This window comes from Dermacentor silvarum, chromosome 8 (genome assembly GCF_013339745.2).
Source record: "Dermacentor silvarum isolate Dsil-2018 chromosome 8, BIME_Dsil_1.4, whole genome shotgun sequence".
Taxonomy (NCBI): Eukaryota; Metazoa; Arthropoda; class Arachnida; order Ixodida; family Ixodidae; genus Dermacentor; species Dermacentor silvarum.
The window spans coordinates 17,389,635-17,414,527 of record NC_051161.1 but is presented as its reverse complement, the minus strand read 5'-3'; the positions used below and the strand labels follow the sequence as shown (position 1 = coordinate 17,414,527).

Below are 24,893 nucleotides of genomic sequence, written 5' to 3'. Positions count from 1 at the left end.
TCGATGTAACAAACACAAATAAGTATTTTCCCTCTTACCCACAGAGCCATTTATGCACTACAGCAGGGGAGCATACGTAACACATTGTCGGATATAACCATGTAAATCTATGCCTTAGCTCTCAGTGCAAAGACAAAACACATAGATGGCAGTAATATAATGCACTACTACTATTTCAAAGAACAAACAGCCCTTTAAATGTTAACATGCATAGGCAAGAGACAACAAATGACTACACAGTGAGTCCACAGGTAACTAAGTGCGTGACAAGGAACCTCTCGTGCTTTTATCAATTTTGTCAAAGAACCTTCGCTCGCTGTCAAAAAGTGTAATGGATGCTATGACACTGTCAGAATTCAGTTAAAACTGCTGCCAAATGCTGAATACTCAGGCTTTCTTAAATACACTGTATAAATGATTCGAAAAACAAATACAGCACATGCTACAGACCTTTGAATAGTGGTACTGTGGTACTCTTATTGCTCCAAGGGACTTGTAACAAGTGAGATCAACCAAGGTCCTAAAACAAAAATACAAGAACATGAGGAAAGACAAGTTGAAATTTGATCAGAAGCTGCACTTAAGAAACCAAATGGAAATTGTAACCAGTAGGGACAGTGAAGCAATTGCTGCATTTCATTAAGATACAGAATGCACATTTGCATCTGGACAAACAAAATTTTCCTAGAACATTGAAAAAGCTTGCAGGAAGTCTACAGTAAGTAAGGCTGATACTGAAGTTCCCGGAAGCCATCAACGAAGGGTGCCCACCCAACCATTATTCCAAATTACCACAAATTCACCCACGGTGCTGCCACATTTTTCTACCCCCATCACTCCATCTAATTTGTTGCCACCATAGACTATGTATCCCTTCCCTTGGTAATCACTCTGTTACTCTAGCAGAGGTTTGAAGCACTAAGCAGGCACTAATAGACTGCCTATACACATTACAAAAAAAAAAAACATTAAATTGTCAGGTTTAACATCGTGAGACAGTGCAGCAGGTTACAAGGGACCAGTGATGCTACTGCTTACTGCTCCTGATTTGGAGCAATTTTTGGAGCATCAGAAATATCATTTTGGAGCACTTTGGAGCAGGCAATTTGGCATTTGGGAGCAGCTGATTTTTCACATATTGAAGTATTTCGAAAAAGCGAGTTACAATTCACATTCAAAGACCTGAATAATTCATACATTCTTACGAGAAGCTTGGTAAACATTTCCATCCATTTGTAGATCTCGTGGAGAAAAAAATGCTCGTCTGTGCATGCGACACACACATACAAATTGATATCATTTCATATATTTATAGTTTTTCCAGATGTCACTCGGTATATCCAGAAACAGAAATGATGGACACAATGACGGCATGCAGTTATTATAATCACACATCATGCTGCGCTTAAAAGAAGCTACAGTAGAACCCCGCTGTTACGTTCCTAGGTGCTGCGTTTTCCCGGCTGTTACGTCGTTTTCGGCCGGTCCCGACATAGATCCCATAGGACCCAATGCTGTTGCGTCGCTGTTGCACTGTTGCGTCGCAAATGTGGGACCGTACCCGCATAATGCGTTGCGAACTGCCACTCCGTGCCAGCCCGAGCGGCCATTTTGACTTTTCATGTCGCTTGGCTTGGTGGCTTGACGATGGGATTGGCTGCCCAAAGTGCCAGGGGCAACACCTATGACGTATTTTCGGTTTCCGCCAGCAAAAGCATGGCCTTTGAGATCCGTATTTCCTATCTAAAGATGGTGTCTATGACCCCTTGGGGCCCTAAAATTGGTTTTGACGCATAGATGTTCCGTATAAAATCCAGGGGCGATAACGCCGTTGCCGCGCGCAGTATGCTCTATGTGCGAGTGAAAGCTTGCGAGGGGAGCCGACGACTGCAGCCAAATCTCACATGCGCAACAAAGAAAAGCAGGGAGGAAGCGCGCCTTCTGTCCCGCTCGAGGTATTGGCGAGGGAGCGAGGGGGAGGGAGGGAGAGCAGGCAGCGTTGTACTCTGGCATCAACTGCGTACGGCGCGGTCGCGCGGGCCATATCTTGAAGGCGATCTGCGTAGGAAGGTCACTTCGTTCGCTGCTGCTGCGGCACATTCTCATGCCAGCGTTTGACAGCGCGTGTCCGCGCTCATCGAGTGTGTGTTCATGTTTGTCTGTGCGCGCTGACACCATGCTTGTTAATATAGCTTATAAGCGAATGTTTAAAGTTTCTACGGACGATAAAACTACTACCTACTTGGTATAGCTGCCTACTAATTTGCAATCGCAGTCGATGATTCGGCTTTCGGGTGTAACTAAGACTTTTTTCACACGTAAAAATTACAATAATATTGCAACTAATATTGTAACTACTATATTGTATTATTGTAACACTACTCTCATTTCGCAATTTTTCCTGTTCTCGGTTCTTGCGTTTCCCAGCTCTTACGTTTTTTTTTTTTCTTTTCTTGTTTTTTTTTACGGTTCCATGAAAAACGTATCAGCAGGGTTCTACTGTGCTAGCTGCATTTCCAGAGTAGACAACGTCCGCCGATGAATCGCCAATTGACCTTGAAGCCACAAGCCTCAGCAGAAACCGCACTTTGCCATCGAGCCGCCTAGCAAGGCAGACGCCGCGCCGCCGCCGTTCATGGGTCGGGACGCACGCACTAATGCTGTTTTGTCTCCTGTTTGCAACTAAGGCTCGCCCTCTCATTACGTTGCAAATTTTAATTCCCTGGTTTGGCGCAGCTGGCGCAGGAGTGGAATCACTGAGGGACGTAATGGTGGAGGTTAATTTTGACCACCTGGGGTTCTTTGAATGCACCCAAAGCATCGTACACGAGTATTCTTGCATTCACGACCACGGCCCGATCAAACCCAAGATTTCATACTCAGCAGCACAATGCCGTAGTCACCGGGGTGGGTCACCTATACACACAAGACCTAGATAACGAAAGCCCATGCTCTGAACGCAATATTTAGACTTGTAACATTTAAGCAATGACTAGACATAACATTGGGCAGCAGTGCATGCCAGCACTGGGACTACATGAAAAGTTTAACTGCACTTTCACTCAAAGAAATATTCATTAAAAAAAAAAAAAGACGTACACGCACCTCAACTTGTGTCTCATCAGGTACAGGCCAGCCGATGCAAGTACGAAGACAATGACGGCAGCAGTAACAATCCCAACAGTGGCACTGGATGACACGGAAGCTGGACTGACAAGGCGATCAGAGTCTGGTTCGACAAGCCGTCTAGAAATACAAAAAACAAGAACAGTCAGGGACAGCACACTTTGTGGTGGTCACTACTGCTGCGTGCAAATGAGGAGGCGAGAGCCACGAATGCGTAAATTTCTTAGCACATTTTAGAATAAAGTGAGACTTACATGAAATTATTATAGCACACGTGAGCTGTTGCCCAACGGAACAGGTAGTGACATTTTCCCGATTCGTAAAGAAACTCGGGTGCACCCTGAGGAACAGAAGACGTGCAATTCAGTGACGGCAAAAATGACATGGGCCACAATACGATTGATGCGTGTCAAAATTCAACTTTACAGGAAATAATATTATAAATGCTACAAGTACAAATGCTTAACAGCACTATATTTATTAACCTCTGAAAACTTAGCAGGCTTAAAATGATCACATGGGCTGTGCAGAAATTCGTTCAGTTCCTACAGATTGAGGAGTTCCAAGTCGCTTTCATTGCTTTCCTTCACCTTCTTTATCACACATCTAAAAGGCCCTGCATCAGATTTAAGCTTCCCTCCAGGACTAAACATTTCAATTCCCCTTATGCCTTTGCCTCCGGTAGCTGTAGGCTTTCTCTGAAGTTGCACAAAAATTGGGTCTTTCAGTTCGCAATGAAAATTACATTTTATTACCATTTTCTGAATAAAAGCAATCACAAACTGACCAAACCTAGATGAGGGTTAGAAAAGTATTGGAAAATCCTATCCTTCAGCAGCATAATTTTTGTGCAGGCTGAATAACCTTCAGAAAAGAAGACATTCAGTGAACTAGCTGGACTAATTGCTATGCATGCATACCTAAGCCTACTGTGGACGTGAAACCACAGGCATCTTGCAGTATGCACATCACATCAGCAATGTAACATTGCTGACATATTGTCACTGTCATGAGCTTAATGCATCTCAGGTTTCAGCAAAATGTGTCATTGTGACAAGGCACCCAAGTGTCTTACCAGGCCAGCAGACTTGGAGCAGTCAAACCTGATGATAGACTTGACACTCTTATTCGTTCGGCCACATTTGCTGCCCAGAGACTCCATTTCAAGCAGCAAATCCGCTCCTACAAACAGGACACAAACACATTCAATTGTAGAGGCTAGTCGAGGCTTGGCAAGCCAGAAAGCACACGACTATGAAAGACAGGTGGCAACATCATGCTGAGTTTCCCAAATCAACTCTTTACGACAACAGATTCTGGCAGCGCATGTCCAGCATTAGTTAACTGTTCAATAAAAAAAAAAACAAAGATTACATTTAAAACTAAGCAATGGCCCAACCTAGACACTTCAGTTGTTCCATGCACGAAGGATCAAGAGATGTAAAGCACCAGCTAACTTCTACAATTACTGCAGCTCTGAGCTCATTTACTGCGACAGCAGTTATTCCGCTGACTAGCCTGTGCACAAGTTCCTCTTGCACTATCTGCTCCCACCCATTTATCCAACTGGCATGTACCGAGAGCAAAATCCCTAAAAATGATCAGTTTCGAGAGGCCCCCAATACAGTCAAGCCTCGATATGACAAACACTGATATAACGAACTAAACAAAAATTTCTCGCCATTATCAGTGTGTAGCGAATATATGCTTATAACGAAGGCAGTTTTGCATCAGATACAACTTCGTTATGAAGAGGTTCAACTGTACAGAGGTTATTCAGTCAGCGACACATATGGAGTTTTCGATAAAAGAGGTGCAGCCATGTTACCTCTGACAACAAACTTCTTGGTGCTGAAACTGCCGATGTCTCTGTAAAAGCCAGTAGCATCCTTGGACTGGCACACGCTGGCTTCATGCAAGCTCCAGGAATGCCAGTGGCAACAGGTCCTCCCAGGCTCACCATATAGGTGTAGCTGTCCTTGCCTCGGTTTTCAGACACATTGAATGCACTGCATGCAACCAGCAACAACAAAAACATTGGCACGCACAACCATACACACAAAGGTAATGCACCAAACAACAAAAAGGGGGGGGGGGGGGGGGGCAGTTCTTGTCATGCCAAACAATGGAAGAACATTTGCAAGTTCAGTGCATGTGCAAGGTCCATGAACTAAAAAAAACGAGGCCTAATAAGCAGCTCGAAATTATGCAAATCACTGGTACGAAAGCACATTTCTCTAAGACTTATTTGCCTTACACTAGCAAATGTATGCAACTGGCATTTTCCACCGAGTGACATTTTGGAACAGAAAAAGGTGCAACCCTGTTATGCCACAACCACCTGAGGAAAAATGTCACCTATGCTAAATCACTACTACAGTCAGCGACCGATTTTCTGGACGCCCAGTTTTTTCGGCCATGCCCGATATTTCGGAGGCCTTCGCAGCACCGCCATGTACTCTGTAGAGTCAATGTGCCAGAACGTCTGAAATTTCGGACGCAAGAAACCGTCGCCGTCATATTTCCTGGACTTTTTGTCATGTCCGCAGGTCCGAAACTGCATTTATCGAAGCCACCACCTCCACGACATTGATTATCTCGCCGCCTCGAACCGGCGCTCTCACACGCAGATTCGCTGGCAGCCATCACCACCACTGCGGCAATGCTAGGCCTAGCTGCTTTGACGGTCGCCACTAAGCTTCCTGCTGTTCGTAGCCCTGTTTTCAATGAAACAATTAACCGCTGTTAGCACCTGACTCCACTTTTGTAATCCTCACCAATGGAAAGCGTGCAAAAGCCCGTGAGGGTGGGGGAGGGAGGGAGGGGGGGGGGGGACGCTGTGCTGCGTATCTTGCAACCAGGTGCAAGGGTAACTGGCGACGCAATCTCCCACGCGACAGGAGCAAAGCGGGAAGGCAGCGCGGGAGGGAGGGAGGGAGAGGGGGGGGGGCGGCGGCTTCTACTCTGCCAACAAATGCATTCTTGTACTTTGCGCCTGTGCTGGCTGTCGGTGTTGTCGCGCGCACCGTATCTTGAAAGCAATCTCCACACGGCTCTGACCTTTGTATGCGCTGTGCTTACGCCGCTCAGTTTCCGTTGAAGCGATAGACTGCACGAACTTTCGCTCGCTGCGGCGGCGGCTGCGCTTCCCCGGGGAAAAGCACAAAAGCAACAAAAGCACCACCGCTTCAAACTTTTCGCGCCCAGTCGCGGCCACCGCGCTGTCCGGCGCCGCATCCGTGCCTCCGCACCAAAAGAGAAAGGGAGAAAGCGCGTGACTGCGTGCTGTTCTCTTTCGCGGCCGACGGTGGGATGGCGTTTATTCGTATCAACCGACTAGCGATATCAGCCAACCGAGCAATAAACCGCACGAACCTTCGCTCGCTGCGGCAGTCGCGCTTCCCCGGGGAAAAGCACAAAAGCAACAAAAGCGCCACCGCTTCAAACTCTTCGCGCCCAGTCGCAGCCTCCGCGCTGTCCGGCACCGCGTCCATGCCTCCGCACCAAAAGAGAAAGGGAGAAAGTGCGTGACTGCGTGCTGTTCTCTTTCGCGGCCGTCGGTGGGACGGCGTTTATTCGTATCAACCGACGCGGGTTGAAAATCGATTCGTAACAACCGTTCTCTAGCACGTTGCAAAGTAATGGAGCTCGGCCAGGACCACAGAAAAATTCGTATAATCCGGAAATTCGTATTAGCCGTGATCGTATCATCGAGATTCCATTGTATTCAATTTTTCGGACCTTTCCGCAGCCCCTAGGGAGTCCGAAAAATCGGTCGTTGACTTTATAACGAGTCCAGCTCTCTTACAAAAGTGCAACATACAAATTAAGGGGCAACTAAGACAAACTCAATCAACCTGAAATGACAGATTAATCTAAAAAACAAATGCACCACTTTTGCCAAAAGAAGACAAAATAATGCACAGAGGAGCAGCACCATGACAAGTGTATATGCAGAACCAGATCCCAATGATGGAAATCACCCTGACAAATATTTGTCAAGAACAATCAAGTTTCTAACAAGCAAAACATGTTGGACAGGTTGATAAAGGTTCAATACTGCAATTAGTGTTCAAGAGCCTCAAAAAATGCCTAAGGAATTTTCTCAGCAGCACCCACACATTCCCATTCCAAAATGCACTACAAAAGAAAGAAAGCAGAGGATACTTCTAACATAAACGTGAAAGCACTAGTTCATATCTGTGTGTATATAGTGTGTAGTACTTTCAGACGTAATCTCTTGATCTGGTGTGAGGTGTTTGTTCCTCAGTCGGCTACTTATCTTGATTACATGAAGTGCAAGCCTAGTCGGGGCCTCTTCAAATATCAGTGTGGATACAAATTCAGATCAAATTCAAGTTACTGGAGCATATAGGTAAAAGAAATCTATTCTCATATCAGAACCTATCGTATCAGAATGCAGAATGGCTCACCTATTTAATATAGAAGACAAGTTCATAGCAAGGTTCAGTCTCTTCTCAACAATTATGCCGTCTTTCTCAGGGTAAACAATATCCCTGAAATGGAGAAACAAAACATGGTTTATCAACTTGTTATAAATGTTTCAAAATAGGAAGGTCTTCGCAATTGTCGTTGCACCACACATATACCACCACCTTTGCAATGCACTATATAAAAGCACAAGCGAGGCCTGAGAAGGCCAGCAGACAGAGCAAATGCCGTATTCACTCGCGTTAGGCCCACACACCCACACATTGTAGTGTGAAAATTTGGAAAACAAATTTTGACTAGGCATGACGCGCATACGTGTGCTGGTTAATTCCTACAAACCACTACGAGAGGGTTTTCAGTGTTCGGAAAAAATGGTTGGCGACTGTAAATATGCACGTAGAACGCCAGTGGCTGCATTTATTTGCATAACAGTCTGCGTGCAGTTAGAGGATTAAGCGAGTAGTCATAAGCCTGCCTTGTGCAAGACCAGAAAAGTATGGCTCTTACACGAGTAAATACAGTAATAAAAGATTTCAATGTTTGCTGCAGCCAGACTGTGAAAGAATACCGTCGAACCTCATTTAATGAACAATGATATAACGAATTAAATCTAAAATTCAAAATTTTTTGGCCTCCATCATTGTGTATGCTTGTAACGAATGTTTGATACAGTCGAATCTTCTTAATTCGAACACGCTTGATTAGAACTGCCGGTTTATTCGAACTGACGCTGTGGTCCCGTCAAAGTTATGTGTATTTCAATGGGCAAAACGCTCCGTAATTCAAACGCGAAAGCATTTGCGACGGTTAATTCAAACATACAGCGGGCCGACAATGCTCTCAGCATCGCGCCAAATAACGCGGCGGCGCCTCCGACCGGCATTGCTCAGACACCACCATAGAGCAAAAGCTTTGGAGCGGCGGAGGCCCAGTCTGGCAAACGCTCGCTTCCCGATAACAGCAGAAAACGAAACTTCAGGGAGCGGGCTATGCTGGCGTTGGGGCGGCGCCGGCACGGCAGGGGGCGCGCGCGGAGAGCCACAGAAGCCACTGCCACCGAAGCGACGGAGTTGCCAAGGCCAAATCCGCTTCCCTGCCGCCCTCACATTCCACGGTCTCCACGCACGCCTTCCTGTTGCCGTGCCGGCGCCGTCCGCTCACTGAAGTTTCGTTTCCTGCCGTTATCGGGGAACCGAGCGTTGGCCGGCGTGGGCAGTTGTGCTCTTTATGCGCTGGCAAGCCACGATATTTCACGACTCGCACCGTTCGTGCATCGTGCTCTGGTGCTCGAATACTTCAAAAAAAATGTCCTTCCTTTAATTCGAACAAATTTTCGGGCCTCTTCGAGGTCGATTTATCGAGATTCGACTGTATAATGAAGGTATTTTCATGTTCTATGTAACATTGTTGTAATGAGGTTTAAATGTGCCTTTATTTAAACACAAGAGAGCAATGTTGCACATGTTTACTAGAAGGCGAGACTGCAGTAGGCACGCATCATAAGACAGATCTTACCACATTCGCACTACATGGGTACAGGCTCTGCCAATATTATATGTAGGTAGTTCCTCACTACGTCATCATTACAGTAAGATGCAATGAAACCACGAGGTGATGGCATATACTAGCCATAATACAAGTTTTGATGGTTGTTTATTTTGATGGAGCTATTGGCATACATGCCATATAGCACTTAAAATGAACACTGATGAGCAACACTAAACTAGTTTTAACCGATAAAGTATTCTGTCAAAACCATTTTCATTAGTTTCATATTAAGAGGTTGACTACTAGACATTATGACCAAACTTTCATTTGGTATTTAATGCTAAAACCCCTGCACTAGTAAGTTATTGTGATGGTGTATGCTTCAATGTATATTTTCATGTTTTGGCCATTGCGGCACAGTAAAAGTTCACAAAACTTGCGAAGATTAAGCCTCTGGGTCTTTCAGAGCACAAGGTAGTCCGTCTTTACTGGGAAAAAAATTTGCTAAGCCTGAACCACACCGCCAAAATATATGACATCACAACGAGCTGGTGCAAGAACTTATCGATTACATTTAAGTAATTGCTCAATCAGTTTTGTGGGGCAGTAATTCATCACTAATCAATTACATTTCTGAATTAACTGATTATAATCGGTAACTTGTTTTTACGTGCAAGTCTGGTCACATCACAACCTCCTGGGTAACACATGCATGCACAATCAACATGAGCAGGTGGCACTTACTGAACAGTAGGACAGGCTGTTCTTGACTCCCATCTGAAGACAAACAGGCACTCTTCCGGTGTAGGGCCACGCACAAATTCCAAGACTCCCGTGCTACTGGCACCGGTCATACACTCATGCAGAATCAGCGTCGACGGGTGTTGAGAGGTGCGATTGTGGCAGACGTATGGATCCCCTCCGCCATACATCATATTGACCTGTCCAACACCTGGCGACCGAAGCAAGACAGCAGTGCATCAGCACTTGAGTACTGTGTAGGTTAACACCCACAAAACCACTTGCAGCAACACGTTAAATTTCCACGACGTGGCACTTTACAGAACACTTTAGCATTCCTGTGAGGTAAGGTACACAGCATCAGTTTAGATTTCAATGCAGAAAGCCAATCAAGCATCAGCAGAGGAAAACAATGCCAGGTCTCAACTTACCAGGAGAAGATAATTTAAGTGATTGTGCTTTTCCAATGGTGAAGTCATGTCCACTGTGGTCCTTTTTACGCATGCAGACTGCTGCAGAGCTTGGACAAGACTGAACATTCTGGTGGTCTGCGCTCATGTCGCTGCATACATTGAGCCAATATCTGGAACAAGAGCAAAGGCGTTTTCACGTACCTATGCAAGCCTCCTTAAGGTTCATTAAAACTTTGGTTTAACCAGTCCTATTAGATATGTCAAGCAAGTGTCACTAGCATGTAATACACATGTTCTTCACAGCATACACAACAATGGTTCTAAAACTATGTAGCTATGGATCTCGGGGGTCCTTGGGGAAGTTCAAAGGGACATGCAAGAACTGGTCAAGAGCACCTCCCTTGGGTTGGCTCACACTTTCAGCACATAACCTACACTTTTCCCAAAGAATGCTAACTGCAAGTGAAATCATCAAAAGGCAACTTCAAATTCCTGTGCTTACCAAACACATCCTTATGCCCGCAAGTATTACAAATTTATCACACCATCTAGTCCCCTGCCACTACAACGGCTTCCGTTCCTTGGACACACATTGTTATCTGAATAGGCACCTCATCTGTTCTTCACATATTTTGCATATAACTTCACTCCTTCCCTCTTAATTTGAACTAAAAACTTCACATACCCACGTTTGATCTTCAATCCACGCTGCTGTTCGTTTCATTAAACCTATCATCTGTTTTACTGCCTGTGGCATAGTCTCTGGCTTCGTGTCATTGTTTTCCTCCACGCTGATGAACAGTATTATTTCGTGTGAAAACATATATATAACACTAACCACAGGTGAAATGTATAACCACACAGAGATCTATCAACTCAGACAATACTGGCAGCTGCACAAACAAGTTTGGTTGTTCAGGATTAGCTTGTCTCCACTGGACTAAGGGGGGAGAAGGAGTTCAGAGGTGAAATTCATTATTTTTTATAGTAGAGCAATGAAATTTGGCATGCTTTAGGGAAGTGCGCTGAATGACTAAGTACAAATTTTCATTAAGATATCTCCAGTAGTTATGACATAAATTTTATTTGCATCATTGTTGTATCAAACTTGCAGAAAGCCTGGCGTCACAAAAAAACATGGTAGAAGCCCACAGTTGCTCTTATATTTTAGCCATAGGAATGGTTCATGCAGTGACATTCTCCAAATATTTTTATCAACCTGATTTTTTTTACACAGCACATTATAACCATGTATGTATAATGCAGCCGTTATCGTTACGTCAAATTAGCTAAAGAGTAAAAAAATTAGGTAGTAATTCAAATGTCAGTGTGTAGAGAATTTACCAAGGCATACAATGCAACAGACCTCATGAAAATCCATTAAGCCATAGTTGTGCTACGCTTTCTGCAAGCAGGATAATCGGGTCAACATACACTTCTGAGAAAACTGGCACTAAAGAGTTGCACAGCCACTACATGTCCAAACGTGGCTCGAAGCACGTCTGAACGGAGCGACGTTCGGGTAACTATTCATCCGGTGAATCTTCGGTTATCACAACGTAGCTCGTCAACAGCTAGGGCTCACTTGAAGGCTGCGTGTCCATGTCGTGCGATGCATCAGAAAATGAGTACACCGACTTTGCAGACGATGGTGACCTTCGACCCACGTCGCCTCCATCGATGCAATCTCGGCTACTGATTCGCGTGGCCGTATGCCAAGGCGTGCGAGCCTCTGTTGGGACGTCTTCTGTCGACTGAGTTATCGGTTCTGATGGCACAGTGCGATTGATTGTTAGCTTCCTGCTGGAGTCGCACGGTGCAAGATAGCGTGGCACGTTCAGTCAGGTGCTCCTCCGCGTCTCCGGCCAATTGCCGCATTTTTCTCGCCATAGGAGGCTTGCACTTCCGTATTCCGACTGGGTGCTTCATCCAAAATTTCTTCTCAAATGAGCGACGGTCTATCACTAACCTGGGAGCTCTCAGAAATCCGAATTCTGCATGCCAAGTGAAGATGCCAGCGTGGTTTGCGAAGCAGACAAATGTGGTTGCCATCATGCCCGCTGCCATAGCAGCAACCAATGGGGAGACGTCTTTCAGCACGACAGCCAATCGGAGGCCCGCTTGCTTCAGAAGGCCCGCGTGACTACCTCCAGCAGACCTGCGCTTCTTTTGCGTTTGTTAAAGATGGCGACAACCGCCGAAATGAGAAGCAGAACAGGGAAACTGAGCTTTCGAACGATACTAAGATAAGCGCTCGGTGGCGGGAAAGGCAAGATATGGCTCCGTGAACTGCGCAATTTAAAGCTGTTTTCTCACCCTGCGCACCGACTAATCAATTTTTTTTTCAAGCACTTTTAGTGCGTTTTCAGCCAAACTATTTTGATACAGCGTAGATTAGGCTTTGCAGATACGATACATGTGGTTTCCGAAAAATTGATTTTTCCCGCGATTTTCACTATGATCCCCACATCCCCCCTTGACTCAATTGGATTAATAATTAGCATTTCTCCATTGCCTCTCCCACTAAAAAAAGAAAAAGATGAAGAAAAAGCTTGCTCTGCAAGCCCCTGAATGTCTCACGGCCAGGTCAAAGGTATTGTGATGGATAAAAGCTTGAGAACCACTGCCACACGAACAGTAGCAATACTTACATATTTCCCTCTTCGTCGGTCACGTTTTTCACATGGCTTACAGAGGCCAGAAGTCCAAAGTCGTATGTGTAATTACCGGATGTGAGCACACACTGCCTGTGGTCTGGCACGCACACCAAGTTTGTTTTCCAGACAAAAGTTGAATAGCAAGCATGTCTCTGCATTAAGGAGGAAAAAAAGAAAGATGTTACCAGAATAACAACAACATCCTTGCAGCATCATGTATTACTTTCTATCTAAACCATGTATGTACAGTTAGCTATGGAAGCTTACGACACATGGGATCCGCAGAACAGCTGAATACAGGCAATGCCTGGGGTCATAGTATTTATTTATTTATTTATTTTCGATACCCTCAATCGCAGAGGCATTGCAGAGGGGAGTGGGTGACAACATATAAATAAAGAAAAGAACCGAAATAAACATGCAGCATTACACAATATTAGCGACAAATTGTAAACTTGAAATGTAATAAAACAGAATATCGAATTCAAAGCTTCCCTCTAGTTTTGCGATCCACAGTTATCCGTTAAATTACAAGCCTTACCAGAGCAGAAATTGAAATTTATCATGGAACCTATATCCTGTAAGCAGTTGATTGTACTAATCTACAAATACACCACCAATAGATTTCGCCAATCTATGGTTTATTTTGATGGAGCTATTGGCATACATGCTATATAGCACCTAAAATGAACACTGAAGAGCAACACTAAACTTGTTTTAACTGATAAAGTATTCCGTCACAACTATTTCCCTTAATTTCACATTAAGAGGTTGATTACTGGACATAATGACCAAACTTTCATTTGGTTATTACAGCAATATCGTCGTAGAAAATCTAACTCATGCAGGGTATGAGCTTCTAAAAACTGCATAGTAGGTTACGAGTCACATCACAGTGGAAGACTTAATTTTGAACACCTGCGGCTCTTTAACCCGCTGTTGACAGATGCGTGTCGTGTACAAACACAAAAACACAGTGAAAATGCATTCTTTTGCTCTTGCAAGGGATAAATGCATACAAACAACTTCGTAAAACATGAAATAAGACAAAGTACTTCTAATCATGCACTGCCTTAAGTCGGCAAACCCATCAGAAGTGGCAATATATTTAGAACTGCCGTCTTACATGTTCCAAAACAGGTGTGCCAATGCCAGCATTCTCATCACACTGAAAGTTCACTGCAGCAGAGTAAGTTGCCGCTTCTGAAAAAAAGAAAAAAGAAATGAAAGTCTCAGAGTACCCAGTCAAAGGCTAAAAAAAAAATGTAAATGTAGGCAAGCATGTCAGATTGAATGTTTACCGCCACTGCTAATGTGTCCTGAAAGCGCAAGTGAAGAACCACATAGTATTTTTCTAGTTCAAGGCCATACGATATACACACTGATTTTGTACTTAATATAAAGGATGACATCACGGAACGTCTGTAACGTTACTATGGCTACAGCAGCACTGGTGCCACAAATGTAGCAGGAAAGTGCCTGTGTTACATTGTCATTCATGCTTTAGCACCACAAAACATGACTGACATGAGAAAGAGACAGGACAAGCGGCTATGCATTGTGACAAAAAAAAATGTGAATGTCAAAGTAACACACGAACAAACCCAGCATGAAGCTCTTCTAAATGTGCATAATGCAAAAAAAAAAGGTAAGGCGTCCAGACACGGGCACAAAAGGAGACAAGTGGACAACACTCTCCTCTTGTGTCCTTGTCTGCATGCCTTACCTTTATTTCGCATTGTGAAACCTTACCAACTAGCTCAGCTTTCTGTCGTTCTAAATGTGCCTGTATTGTATTTACAGAGTCATGGTCTGCTCAACTTCATTTCTTCCTTTTAATATTAACTCAGCGTTCTCCCACGAAATTTCAGAGGCATGGACATCTAGAGATAGAAAGGGTGGGAGGGTTACGCACGCAATTTTTTTCCCTTTGTTGTATTTTAAATTTTACATCATTTAACGATTTTGCATTTTACAACAAGATTTTGTAATTTTGCAATGAAACAAACATGAGCCAGCGACGCAGCCTACAACAATCGCAAAACGTCACCGGGACAAAGAAATGCACAGCTCACAGCTACCAAAACACGTGCAAAATGTGCACCTGCAATTCAAATCCGTGCAAGTCACTATGAGGAGTTTACACGCTAGTTTTTACACGCTAGTGTACACGCTAGTTTTTACGATTCTTGCTCGCTTTTTTTTTTTTTTCGCTTTTATTTTTGGAGCTATCTAAAGCTCCTATCTCATCTTGAAATATCCTTGTTGCCCATTGTTGCCGTTTAATGTGTTTATTTCTTCATGGTACTAATATCGTTCGGGACCCTTTAACAGTTTTGTTGGGTCCCGAAAAGTGTAAAAATGCAATGTACTCTAAAAAGATCTACAATAAACTTCAAACTTAATGACAGTTCCAAAATAGCGGTGTTGCGTCAATGGAAAGCTGCGCGCTCCACGCTGTAACAGCATGTGCAATTTTCTCAACATCACTTCACCTTCGCATATTTTTGAATAAAATAAAATGCCCAGGCATCGTGGGGGGGGGGGGGGGGGGGGCGGAAGAAGGAATAAGATGTTTTCACCAAATCGATCATTCTAAATGGCAGAGTCTGCCCTCAAAGGGGTGGGTCCAAAGGGGTGGGTCAAAGGGCTGGGCTTATCACTCTACAAGAGTGATGGGCGACATTTAAAATAACTAGAATGTTGGCTACCCCAATTGCTCTCTAATCCACATGACTTCCTTCGTGTCTCTCAATCTTATGCACACCATTTTTCGTTTTATCACTCATTTCGTGGTTCCTCAGCCTTTTCTCAAGCTTCATTGTTAATTCCAAAGTTTCTGCCCTATATGTTTACACCGTCAGAATGCAATAATTAGACACTTTTCATGGATAGTGGTAAGCTGCCACTCATGACTTTATAATGCCTGCCACATGCGCTCCAACCTATTCTTATACTGTAGATTTCCTTCTCACTGCCCCAGGTGAACATAAGCCTGCACAGATTCTAGAGGCAGACTGCCAATCACAAATTCTCGTTCTTTTGCCAAGCCATTGAACATTACCTTAGTCTTCTGAATATTATACTGTAAACTTACTCTATTTTGTCAACTAAGGTCCTCGATAATTTGTTGCAAGTCATCGACAGCATTGCTGCACAGGGCAATGCGCAGGGACTGCTTATGCATTATTTTTGTCTTCGGGTATGACAGTAAGATACTGGTGGGGATGTATCTTAAGATACGCAACTCACCACTTTGATTGCATCTGCTTCCATTGGTGTACATAACCTTCAGGCCCCCCTGAATGTAAGGTGTAAGAGCTCAGTGTTCCATAGTTGATCTTTTCATTAGCAGAAACAAAGCACACCGAGCTGCCATTGCAGTCAGAGCTGGCACGCTTTGCTTTGCCACAGATATCCAGCATAAATTTGCCCTTGCCATCGTGATCAGGCACCTATACGAAAGAAGCACAGGTGACAGGTTTAGCAAAGCAAGGTTGATGTTAACTGAAATGAAGGGAGAGAAGATGGCAAGCAATAGTGGTACTCTGTCTGCGCAAGACTAATGCGGAATGCAATAAAAATAAATTAGGCAAATGCAAGAGAAAGAGTGCCCATACCATGCTTAACTGCGACATAGCATGCTTCACATGGACATTAAAGGAGAATTGACATATATTCAAAAGTTGTAGAAACTCAACCACACTCTCCTGGTGTGTAATAAATAGGATGACATTCAGCAAATGTGAAGGTCTGGAAACGTAAGATAAGTTAATGAAATGCTAAAGTTGCTCTCAAAATGCACACTCCATCGACACTGCTGCGAGGTCATGTCCAGCAGCGAAATTAGATCATGTCATGTAGCGATAAAGCTAGGTATTACGATGATGCTCATAAAAAAGTAAACAGGAGCGCTGCACGCATTTTTTCGAACTGCACTCGGATGTGACAGCTGCAGCAATCACAGAAATAGAGCGAGGCAGCGTATCAACATCATGATGCGTTCACCTCAAGCACACTGGAAAGTAAAACCAGTTTGTAGAAACAAGTGTTATGGTAAATGATTTATGACTCTCCGATGCTTGTCAGTATTCTTCTTTGGTTTCACGGGCTTAGATTCACTTAACACACAAGAAAAATAGAAAGAGAAGTAGAAAGTGTTTAGAAGGTCAGGTGTTTAGCCTACTTGGTACGCTATTAAAAAGTTACAACAGCGCAACACACACAGGACTGAAAGAATAGATTATGTATGTGACTGAAAGAATAGATCCTGTTCTATTCTTTCAGTCCTGTACGTTCCATACTATTCTGACTTTTTATCGAAAATGTCATGTCAGTACTGCTCTGTGTTTTGAAATAACTGTTTCAAACATTTAAAGTGGCAGTTGACAGTGAACAAAAAATGTGCCAGCATTTCGCTTTACATACCTCAAACATAGAGCTGGCGTTAGGTTTCAGTGCAGACAGGTCGAAGCCAAGTCCATGCTGGGGGATGCTGAAGGTACAGTTCTCAGTGGGTACAGCTTTCTTGTTAACCTCAGGGCACACAAGGTTAGTTCTCCACTCGAAGATGTACAAGCAGTTTTCCTTGTCAATGTCCAACAACACTGGTTCCTCCTGGTGGAAACAAATAGAGCTATTGTTGAGTCCACCAATGCGACTATTACTTTGGATTTAATAGCAGTCATATCAAGCTCTGCTGTATACACCTTCACAGATGGTCACTTTTGCTTCAGTTACTGGCTGTAAGCACCATAAAAAGAAAAAAGAAAAATTGATTATAAGTGCAGAGCTTTTTAAACTCCGCATTTAATTCCACTCTTTCCTAAAAATATCATACCGGGAACGTTTATAATGCTTTTACTGCTCTTGTTGAAAAAGTAGTACAAAACATGGTGTATAATTTACTCATGTGTCAAAATGGAAGGTGTTGCAGCCTTTGCCATGACTAGTTGACTCGTCATTGGTATTTAAAAGGGGTTAAGGTCAAACCAACAAGGGAGCACGAATGAATGAAATAGTGCATATTATATAAACGATCAAAATTCCCACCACAGTTGTTGATGGGTCACAGACGAATATCACCCTCGCTCTATTGGATGCCGACGAGTTGTAAGCACACTGAGAGCCGTTCACGTAGAGAAGTGTAACGTGACCTTCGAAGTCGTTGAAGGGCTCCATGAACACTTCTCCCAAGCTCTGAAAGAAAAATTTTTACTCTTAGACATGCCTGCGTAAAGAACACATCCCCAAAAGGCATCTCGCATTTCAACGACACCATTGCATTATGCAATTTCATGACATCAAGGTTTTAGAAAAGACAAGCCGACTCACAAAATTTGAGAAGCCATGGCAACGGACGGGAGCAAGCAATCATGCATTGTTGCATCAATTCTTCTAGCACAAGAAGAGAAAGGCTAGTATAGTTCATCATAAGAACTAGTCCGTCAGCGTAAAAATGAACCATCAGCATGACAAGCAATAAGTGCTGCTACTATGAGTCGAATGGTACATTAAATGTCTAGCTGTTAGTCCAGCAATGTGTCTCATGTATTCTTCCCTGCTGTTCATGGCAGTGCTTTCGGTAAAAAAATCTATTTGCAATGTGCATCCAACGAGCTCAGGGAGACAACAGTACCAATGCCTGCATAAACCAGAATGACTAGGCTATCGTATGCACTACCTAAAGCCCTTTAGCTTCATGACATAGAAAAAAAGATCTTTCTTGGGAGCCACAAATGGAAATGAAGCCAATGAGAGCTATCAGGTTCATTAAATACAGTACAAAATGTTATTTAACCATAAATTGTTTGCACTTGACTGACTTAAATAGTGGTACATTCTAAACAGCAAGACCTACCATACTTATTCAAATATAGGTCAACCTTCCTTTTCTTCATCGAAAATATATTCGTGAACAAAGCTAGCAAAAGTATCGAGATATCAGGGTTGCTCTGTCACATCTACCATAAACGAGTCTGGAGATTATCCAGACTGGCTTTAAGGTATCCTGCACCAACCATGTTGCCCTGAGAAGCATCCTACAAGGATGACTTCTCTGGCAGTTCCTCTCTGGCAGTTCCAACGAGAATGCCGCTCGTGGCATTGACTAGTGAGATTTAGTAGCCGAACTTAGAGCAAATAAAGGTGCATCAGGGTGTCATGTTCAAAGTTTTTCATCTGTCCAAAGAGGGGAGGGGGTACAATAGGTTATCCTATATTTGAAACTTTTCTTTTTCCTTCCTCGGCTAGTTGACCTGCATTCGTGTTCGACCTATTTTCAGTAAATATGGTATTTGTTAGAATGATAGAACATATTTACAGTATAGACCACTTATAACGTAACTAACCGCTTATAGTGCAGGACCGGATATAGTACGATCTTTTCAGACTCCCGTTAATTTTCCCTTAGCACTCCATGTATACACGTATCGCTTATAGTGCAGTTGCGGGAGACAAAATACAGGTTACAGTGCGGCTACCTGGAAGTTTGGCAGTCAACTGAGACGGCGAACGCTCCCCTCAAGCCGCAGATATACTCCAATGTAACGCAAATGCGCACGTTGAGCTTCGCATCGTCATGGTGGCGAACAACCGGCGCGTCTCGTGCCATCGGGCGTGTTCCAACGTTCCTGGCGCGTGAATAACTCCGTTCATATTTTTCACCCGGCGCACCAATGCGCGCTGGCCACGCATCCCAGCATTCCTGAAGAGGTGCGGGTAGAACGACGTAATGGGGGGAGCGCTCGAAAGCACGTCTGTCGCCGCATTAACAAGCATGGTGTCACGCATGCACAAGCACAGTGCACGCAGTGCAACATAGTGCACGGGGGACAGTGCCCCCGTCGCAGATGGCTTTCAAGATACAGAGATACAGCGGCCCCTGCAGGTGGGCGTGCGCGCTCAGAGTAAACGCACCCCACCCCCCCACCCAGCCTTGCGCGCGACGGAAGACAGCGCGCTTGCTTCCTGCTTTCCTTCCTTGCGTGTGCGAGATTGAGACGCGATCACCGGCTCAACCTCGCACGCTTTCAGTCGCACATACAGCATACTGCAATGATTTTATCGCCCTTGAACTTCATACGGAACCTCGCGGCGACAGCTACGGCAGCTATAAATGCGCCTGGAGTGACCATATAATTGCTATAGCAAAAAAATTGTTTTGGTTATAGTGCGGTACTACTTATAATGCGGTTATTCGTGACTCTGGTGACTTACGTTATAAGCGGTCTACACTGTAGTACATAAATACAACTCACAATGTCTGAAGCCTGTTGCTTAAGTATGCTAGTCACATGCATGTGTTGTGGACACTTCTACAGAATCTACCTGTACAATGAAGGAACATAAGTGTTCCCGGTGGCTGATTTGTTCCTTTACAATGCATGCACAAGTAGCCCTCCACTTCTGCCACTGAACTGCAGTGCACACTGGGAACGCCGGCCAACACCACAACAAGAGATGCAGAGTGCACCATGAACCTTGATGCCATAACGTTGGCTACAGTCTAACAATCTATCAGACAAAGCGTCTAGAAAAAAAATTACTGATGTTCTTTCGCAAGGTATCTTTTGAATTTATGTTACATTTCTAAAATTTTTTTTGCCATGTTTCTCCTGGTCTATTGCAAATGCGCACAATGTTTAAAACGCAGTAACTTCTATAATGAAAGACTTCAGAGGTCACGAGTGCTTCATTATAAAATCATTTGGCTGTACCTCCACTGAGTCTGTTGTCTTAGAGGTCCTGATGAGGCCAGCATTGGAAAGCATGTGGTAAGGTGCCATGGCGTGAACAGGCTGGCAGACATTGATGTAGTACGTGTATCCAGGGTCCACCAAATTCAACACCGTGTGCCTGCCCGTCGACTTGATAAGGGGAGACAGGTCATACTGCTCCGCTCCTTCGTCAACAACACAGTGCAGCTGCATGAACACGTTACATTTTATGCAGTTAAACATGCAAATGACAATGCAATGCCCGTGCATTCATTACAACACTGCTAAAGAGACACTAAAGAGGAACACTAATTAGAGTAGACTGACAGAGTATTTTCCTAAATTTAACAGTAAGAGATTGATTACTAGTAGTCAAAATGAATGCCCAACTTCCCTCTTGAATTTCACACCAAAACTTCAGTGCTGGTATGTCAGTGTGACATCAAAAACTCACATCTCACATTGTGGCTGTTTTGGTGTGGTAAATGTTCTCAAATCTTGCTATGTTCAGTCTTTGGCTCCTTCAGAATACAATGTAGTACACCTTTACCGCTAAGTGAACTAGGCCTGACCAGAAACCAATTTTCATGACATCATGGCTAACTGGTGCAACAACTTCAAGGCAGCATTGCCACCAGTCATTCATTTTTGCTTCTCTTCTGGCTTATCAAGCCTCCTCTGACATTTTTTGGTATTGTAGAAATTTAATTTACTAATATAGCTCATTAACAACATGCATCACAGGCAAGTACCAATGATGCTTACATTTGTCAATTAAAAAGTGTCCCAGGCGGCTTAATGCAGTAAATGTTTGCCAAACGCGGCTTTAAGGAAAAACAATAATGTCTTTATAAACCAACACATGCATTCTGAGGTAAGCTGACACGGCTTTCTATCCCAGAGCTAGGCTCGAGTTCTGAGAGATGCTTGCATTCTGGATTAATTTTAACCATATAAGTTCAATATGCATTGAAATTAGCACAGGCACTGTTGCATTCCTCTTCCATCGATAGACAGCTGTTACCACATCCACGCTTTGAACTCTTAACCTCGTTTCTTAGCAGTTTCTTAGCTTTGAACAACAATCTTTGCTAAGTAACTTCTGAAAACTTGGCCACTTTTACATTAAGCTTGCATTCTAAGAAACTTCACCATAGTAGAATTTGTCGATTTTTGTTTTGTTTGCCTGAAGCAACATTTTGCTCTGCCACTTGTGTTTACAGCCACTAAGCTACTAAAGATAAGCGCATGCTAGAGATAAATTTATGTCTGCATCAACTGTTTATTGCAGGCGACTGTCTAGGCATCGGGACCCTTTTTTTTTTAATCCACGTTTGCAAAAGAATAGTGTTTTAAACCTTACTTCTGCACTCGACTAAGCCAGAACTACTGTTTTATCTGTTCACTCATGTCTAAAAGCAGGCTTTCGAAAAGATGGAAAAACTTTTGTTATAGGCAAACTGCAACAAAATTTAACTTAAGCTAAATTGGTAATAAATGAGTAGTATATACTAGACAAGCAAACAGCACAGCTGCAACGCTAAAGTTGTCAGACTTTCTTATTTACTGTCTTTATATGGCATGTTAGCAGATGACAACTGCATCTGGTGGTTGGAGGATGCAATGCATATCCCAGCACATCTCCAAGATTTACCACTGCACCGTCTAATCTCGGAGGTCATGCTAAAGAGTTGTGTTGGTTCTCAATGTTCTAGCTAGGTTCAGCGTCATTTCCGGTGAGTGGTATTGGCAGCGCTTTCAGTTTCACTATCAAAAAGGACCATTTTTACTAAATTTTCGTTGTGCATCTACTCGTATTTCAAAAAAGAAAATTTCATACAAAGGCTGCTATATATCTACACTAGGTGAAACTGTAGACATTTTACACAGTCCAAAATTTTGTTGCAGTTTGTTTTAACGTCACTGCACACACCTGTTGCAGAACTATGAATGCAAGCCAAGAACTAGTGCGCACTCACCACCCTACGACACGCCCGCTCGGTGTACCACACAAAGTAGTAGTTGCAGTTGCTGTCCACGTGCAGCAGCTGTGGTCCCAGGTGGGAGCGGCCAGCCGAGGCGCACATAAACTGGATCATGCTGCTTCGCCTCGCAGTAGATAAGAAAAGGCTATTGGGGCACTTGTCGCCATCATCGTACTTCAAGAACATCCCTCCGTCGGTCATCAAGTGGATCTGCCCGTTGGCCTTGCCCAAGCTCACACCCTTGCCAGTTTTGTTGTCAATGGCGCACATGCCTGGTGGACACATGCACGAAAAGGAAGAAGGTTTATAAATTCCAAGCGTGTCCAAATACATGCAGGACAGGCAAGTTACAACTGCAGCTCAGCTAAGTCCACATTGTCTGCTTGCCCCAACAACAAGCATGCAAAAGAGAAAATTTTGACTGATTCAAGAGTTTTACCAAAGCAACACTAGAGCTATGAAGGACGCTCAACTGGAGGTCTCCAAAATAATTTGGGCCACCTGGAGTTCTTTAACGTGCACCCAATGAGCGGTACACAAGTGTTTTTGTAGGACTAACAAAGTCGATGACTTGAGGCTAGGACATTGGAAGTAGTCCAAGTTGAGCTTTTGACAGTGAGAGAATGTAACACTTACCAGCTCCTGATCCACAGAGGTCTGCTGGCAAAGACCCGCATACACTCATAGAGTAAGTGTTTCCATCGTGAGTCACATTAACAGGGTATACGCTTCGTAGCGGAGACAGGTCAAATTCTTCATCTGTATGGTAGGAAAAAAAAAAGAAGGAATGACAGGAGACTTAATAAACATTAATTCAAGCAGATATTGAGCATGCAATGTAAGCAATGTCAAGCAATGTAAAACTGAGAGAAGCAGTAAACATTAGTATTAAAAAAAACTACAAAGCCGACTGCAGTTTAACCTGAACGTAAGAACATGGATATAATGAATTATCAAATATAACAAAGTAAATTTTTTTCCTCAACAAATTACAATGCTTACAACAAATATCAAATATAATGAAGGTATTTTCTTGTCAGGTGTGACTTATGAAGTTCGATTGTATAGGAGGAAAAAAAAAGTATTAATAGGACAGGAATTACGTACACAGGTCATTCTCTGGTGCACAATTTGTCACAACGAAAGTGCAAACTTCTAAAGAAATCAAAATGCGATGTCACAAAGGCATCAGTGGTACAGCATCACTGTGTGCTTGTGCAATCATATCTGCCAACCTGTGGACCTCAAAATTCGGGAAATTCACCGAGTGGAAAGGAGGAGATCACCACGATACCACAATTGAAAAAAGTGTCTTTTTCTTTTTTCCCTGCACCACATCAATGCCACAAACAGCTCTGATCGGCTGCCTGTACAGTTATTAGGTTCCTCGGTGTTTATAATGTGAGCGGGGACGGCGCGTCCACATGGGTACAAGAAACACAATGTCCCATAACAGTGGCTGCTTTCCATTCTTAATATGCTTCACCGCACAACACTGCTGTACTACAGGAAAGGTGACTTAAGGGAACCAGCCATTATGCAACTGCCTACCCACTGTGGGGCTGCGCGACTCCCACGCGTCCCCCGATGTTTTCCCTGCATAGCTCGCGTCTCCTGTAATCCGGCTTCGCCGCGTGGCTAAGCGCCAGCGGCGGTCGTGGTGGTTGCAGTGCATTGCGAGAGATGGCGCGAGTGTCGCGATGCTAACGCCACCGAACAGCGGGGTGACTTCGGAGCAAAAGGTGGAAGGCGCTTAATCTTCTGGTGGGGGTCAGTGAGCGATGCGGACGTTTCAAGCGTGCGCCGATCCACGCTTCACGAGACCATTTGTGCTTTCAAGCGCAAATGGTGACAGATATGAAGCACATAGGGGTGGCATTTTCAAGTGATCACTTTTAGAGATACCACTATCACTTTCGTGAGATTGTGCATGACTTGATCGGCATTCAACTTGTCAAAGTATGCAGCCAACAGCATTCCTGGCCTTGTGCGCAGATAGCGAGCTTAGCACAGCGCCAGAATCGCTGGCGGCCATATATGCCAAAAGTGTCCGGCGCCGAGTCGTGCGAAATCTCACGAAAGTGATAGTAACTCCGAAAGCGATTGACAGAATACTGTTTCAGATCGTAGTTGAGCACAAAATGAACCCATAGCAACCTTCACGAAAATGTGCTCTGTTATCATCTTGCGACGGTACTGACACTGCGTCTGACCAACACCACCAACACGGTTTTGGTTTCGTATCTCAATGTAACGCGACAGCAATTTTCAGACCCATTTTCTTAGAAAAAAAAAAGATGCGGGGTAGATTCA

At 43.9% G+C, this 24,893-nt stretch overlaps 1 protein-coding gene across 1 annotated transcript in view; it reads right to left on the bottom strand.

Moving 5' to 3' along the window:
- Positions 1-24,893, bottom strand: part of LOC119461963 (cation-independent mannose-6-phosphate receptor-like) — an 84,226-nt gene that overhangs the window by 1,593 nt on the left and 57,740 nt on the right. Inside the window, 18 exon segments of the mRNA XM_049672416.1 lie at positions 451-520; positions 3,106-3,246; positions 3,381-3,466; positions 4,202-4,308; positions 4,955-5,041; positions 5,044-5,135; positions 7,560-7,643; positions 9,811-10,018; positions 10,239-10,390; positions 12,872-13,029; positions 14,004-14,080; positions 16,130-16,187; positions 16,189-16,332; positions 17,306-17,494; positions 17,930-18,076; positions 20,596-20,802; positions 22,575-22,852; positions 23,217-23,339. Coding sequence (XP_049528373.1) covers positions 451-520; positions 3,106-3,246; positions 3,381-3,466; positions 4,202-4,308; positions 4,955-5,041; positions 5,044-5,135; positions 7,560-7,643; positions 9,811-10,018; positions 10,239-10,390; positions 12,872-13,029; positions 14,004-14,080; positions 16,130-16,187; positions 16,189-16,332; positions 17,306-17,494; positions 17,930-18,076; positions 20,596-20,802; positions 22,575-22,852; positions 23,217-23,339 — 2,408 coding nt within the window.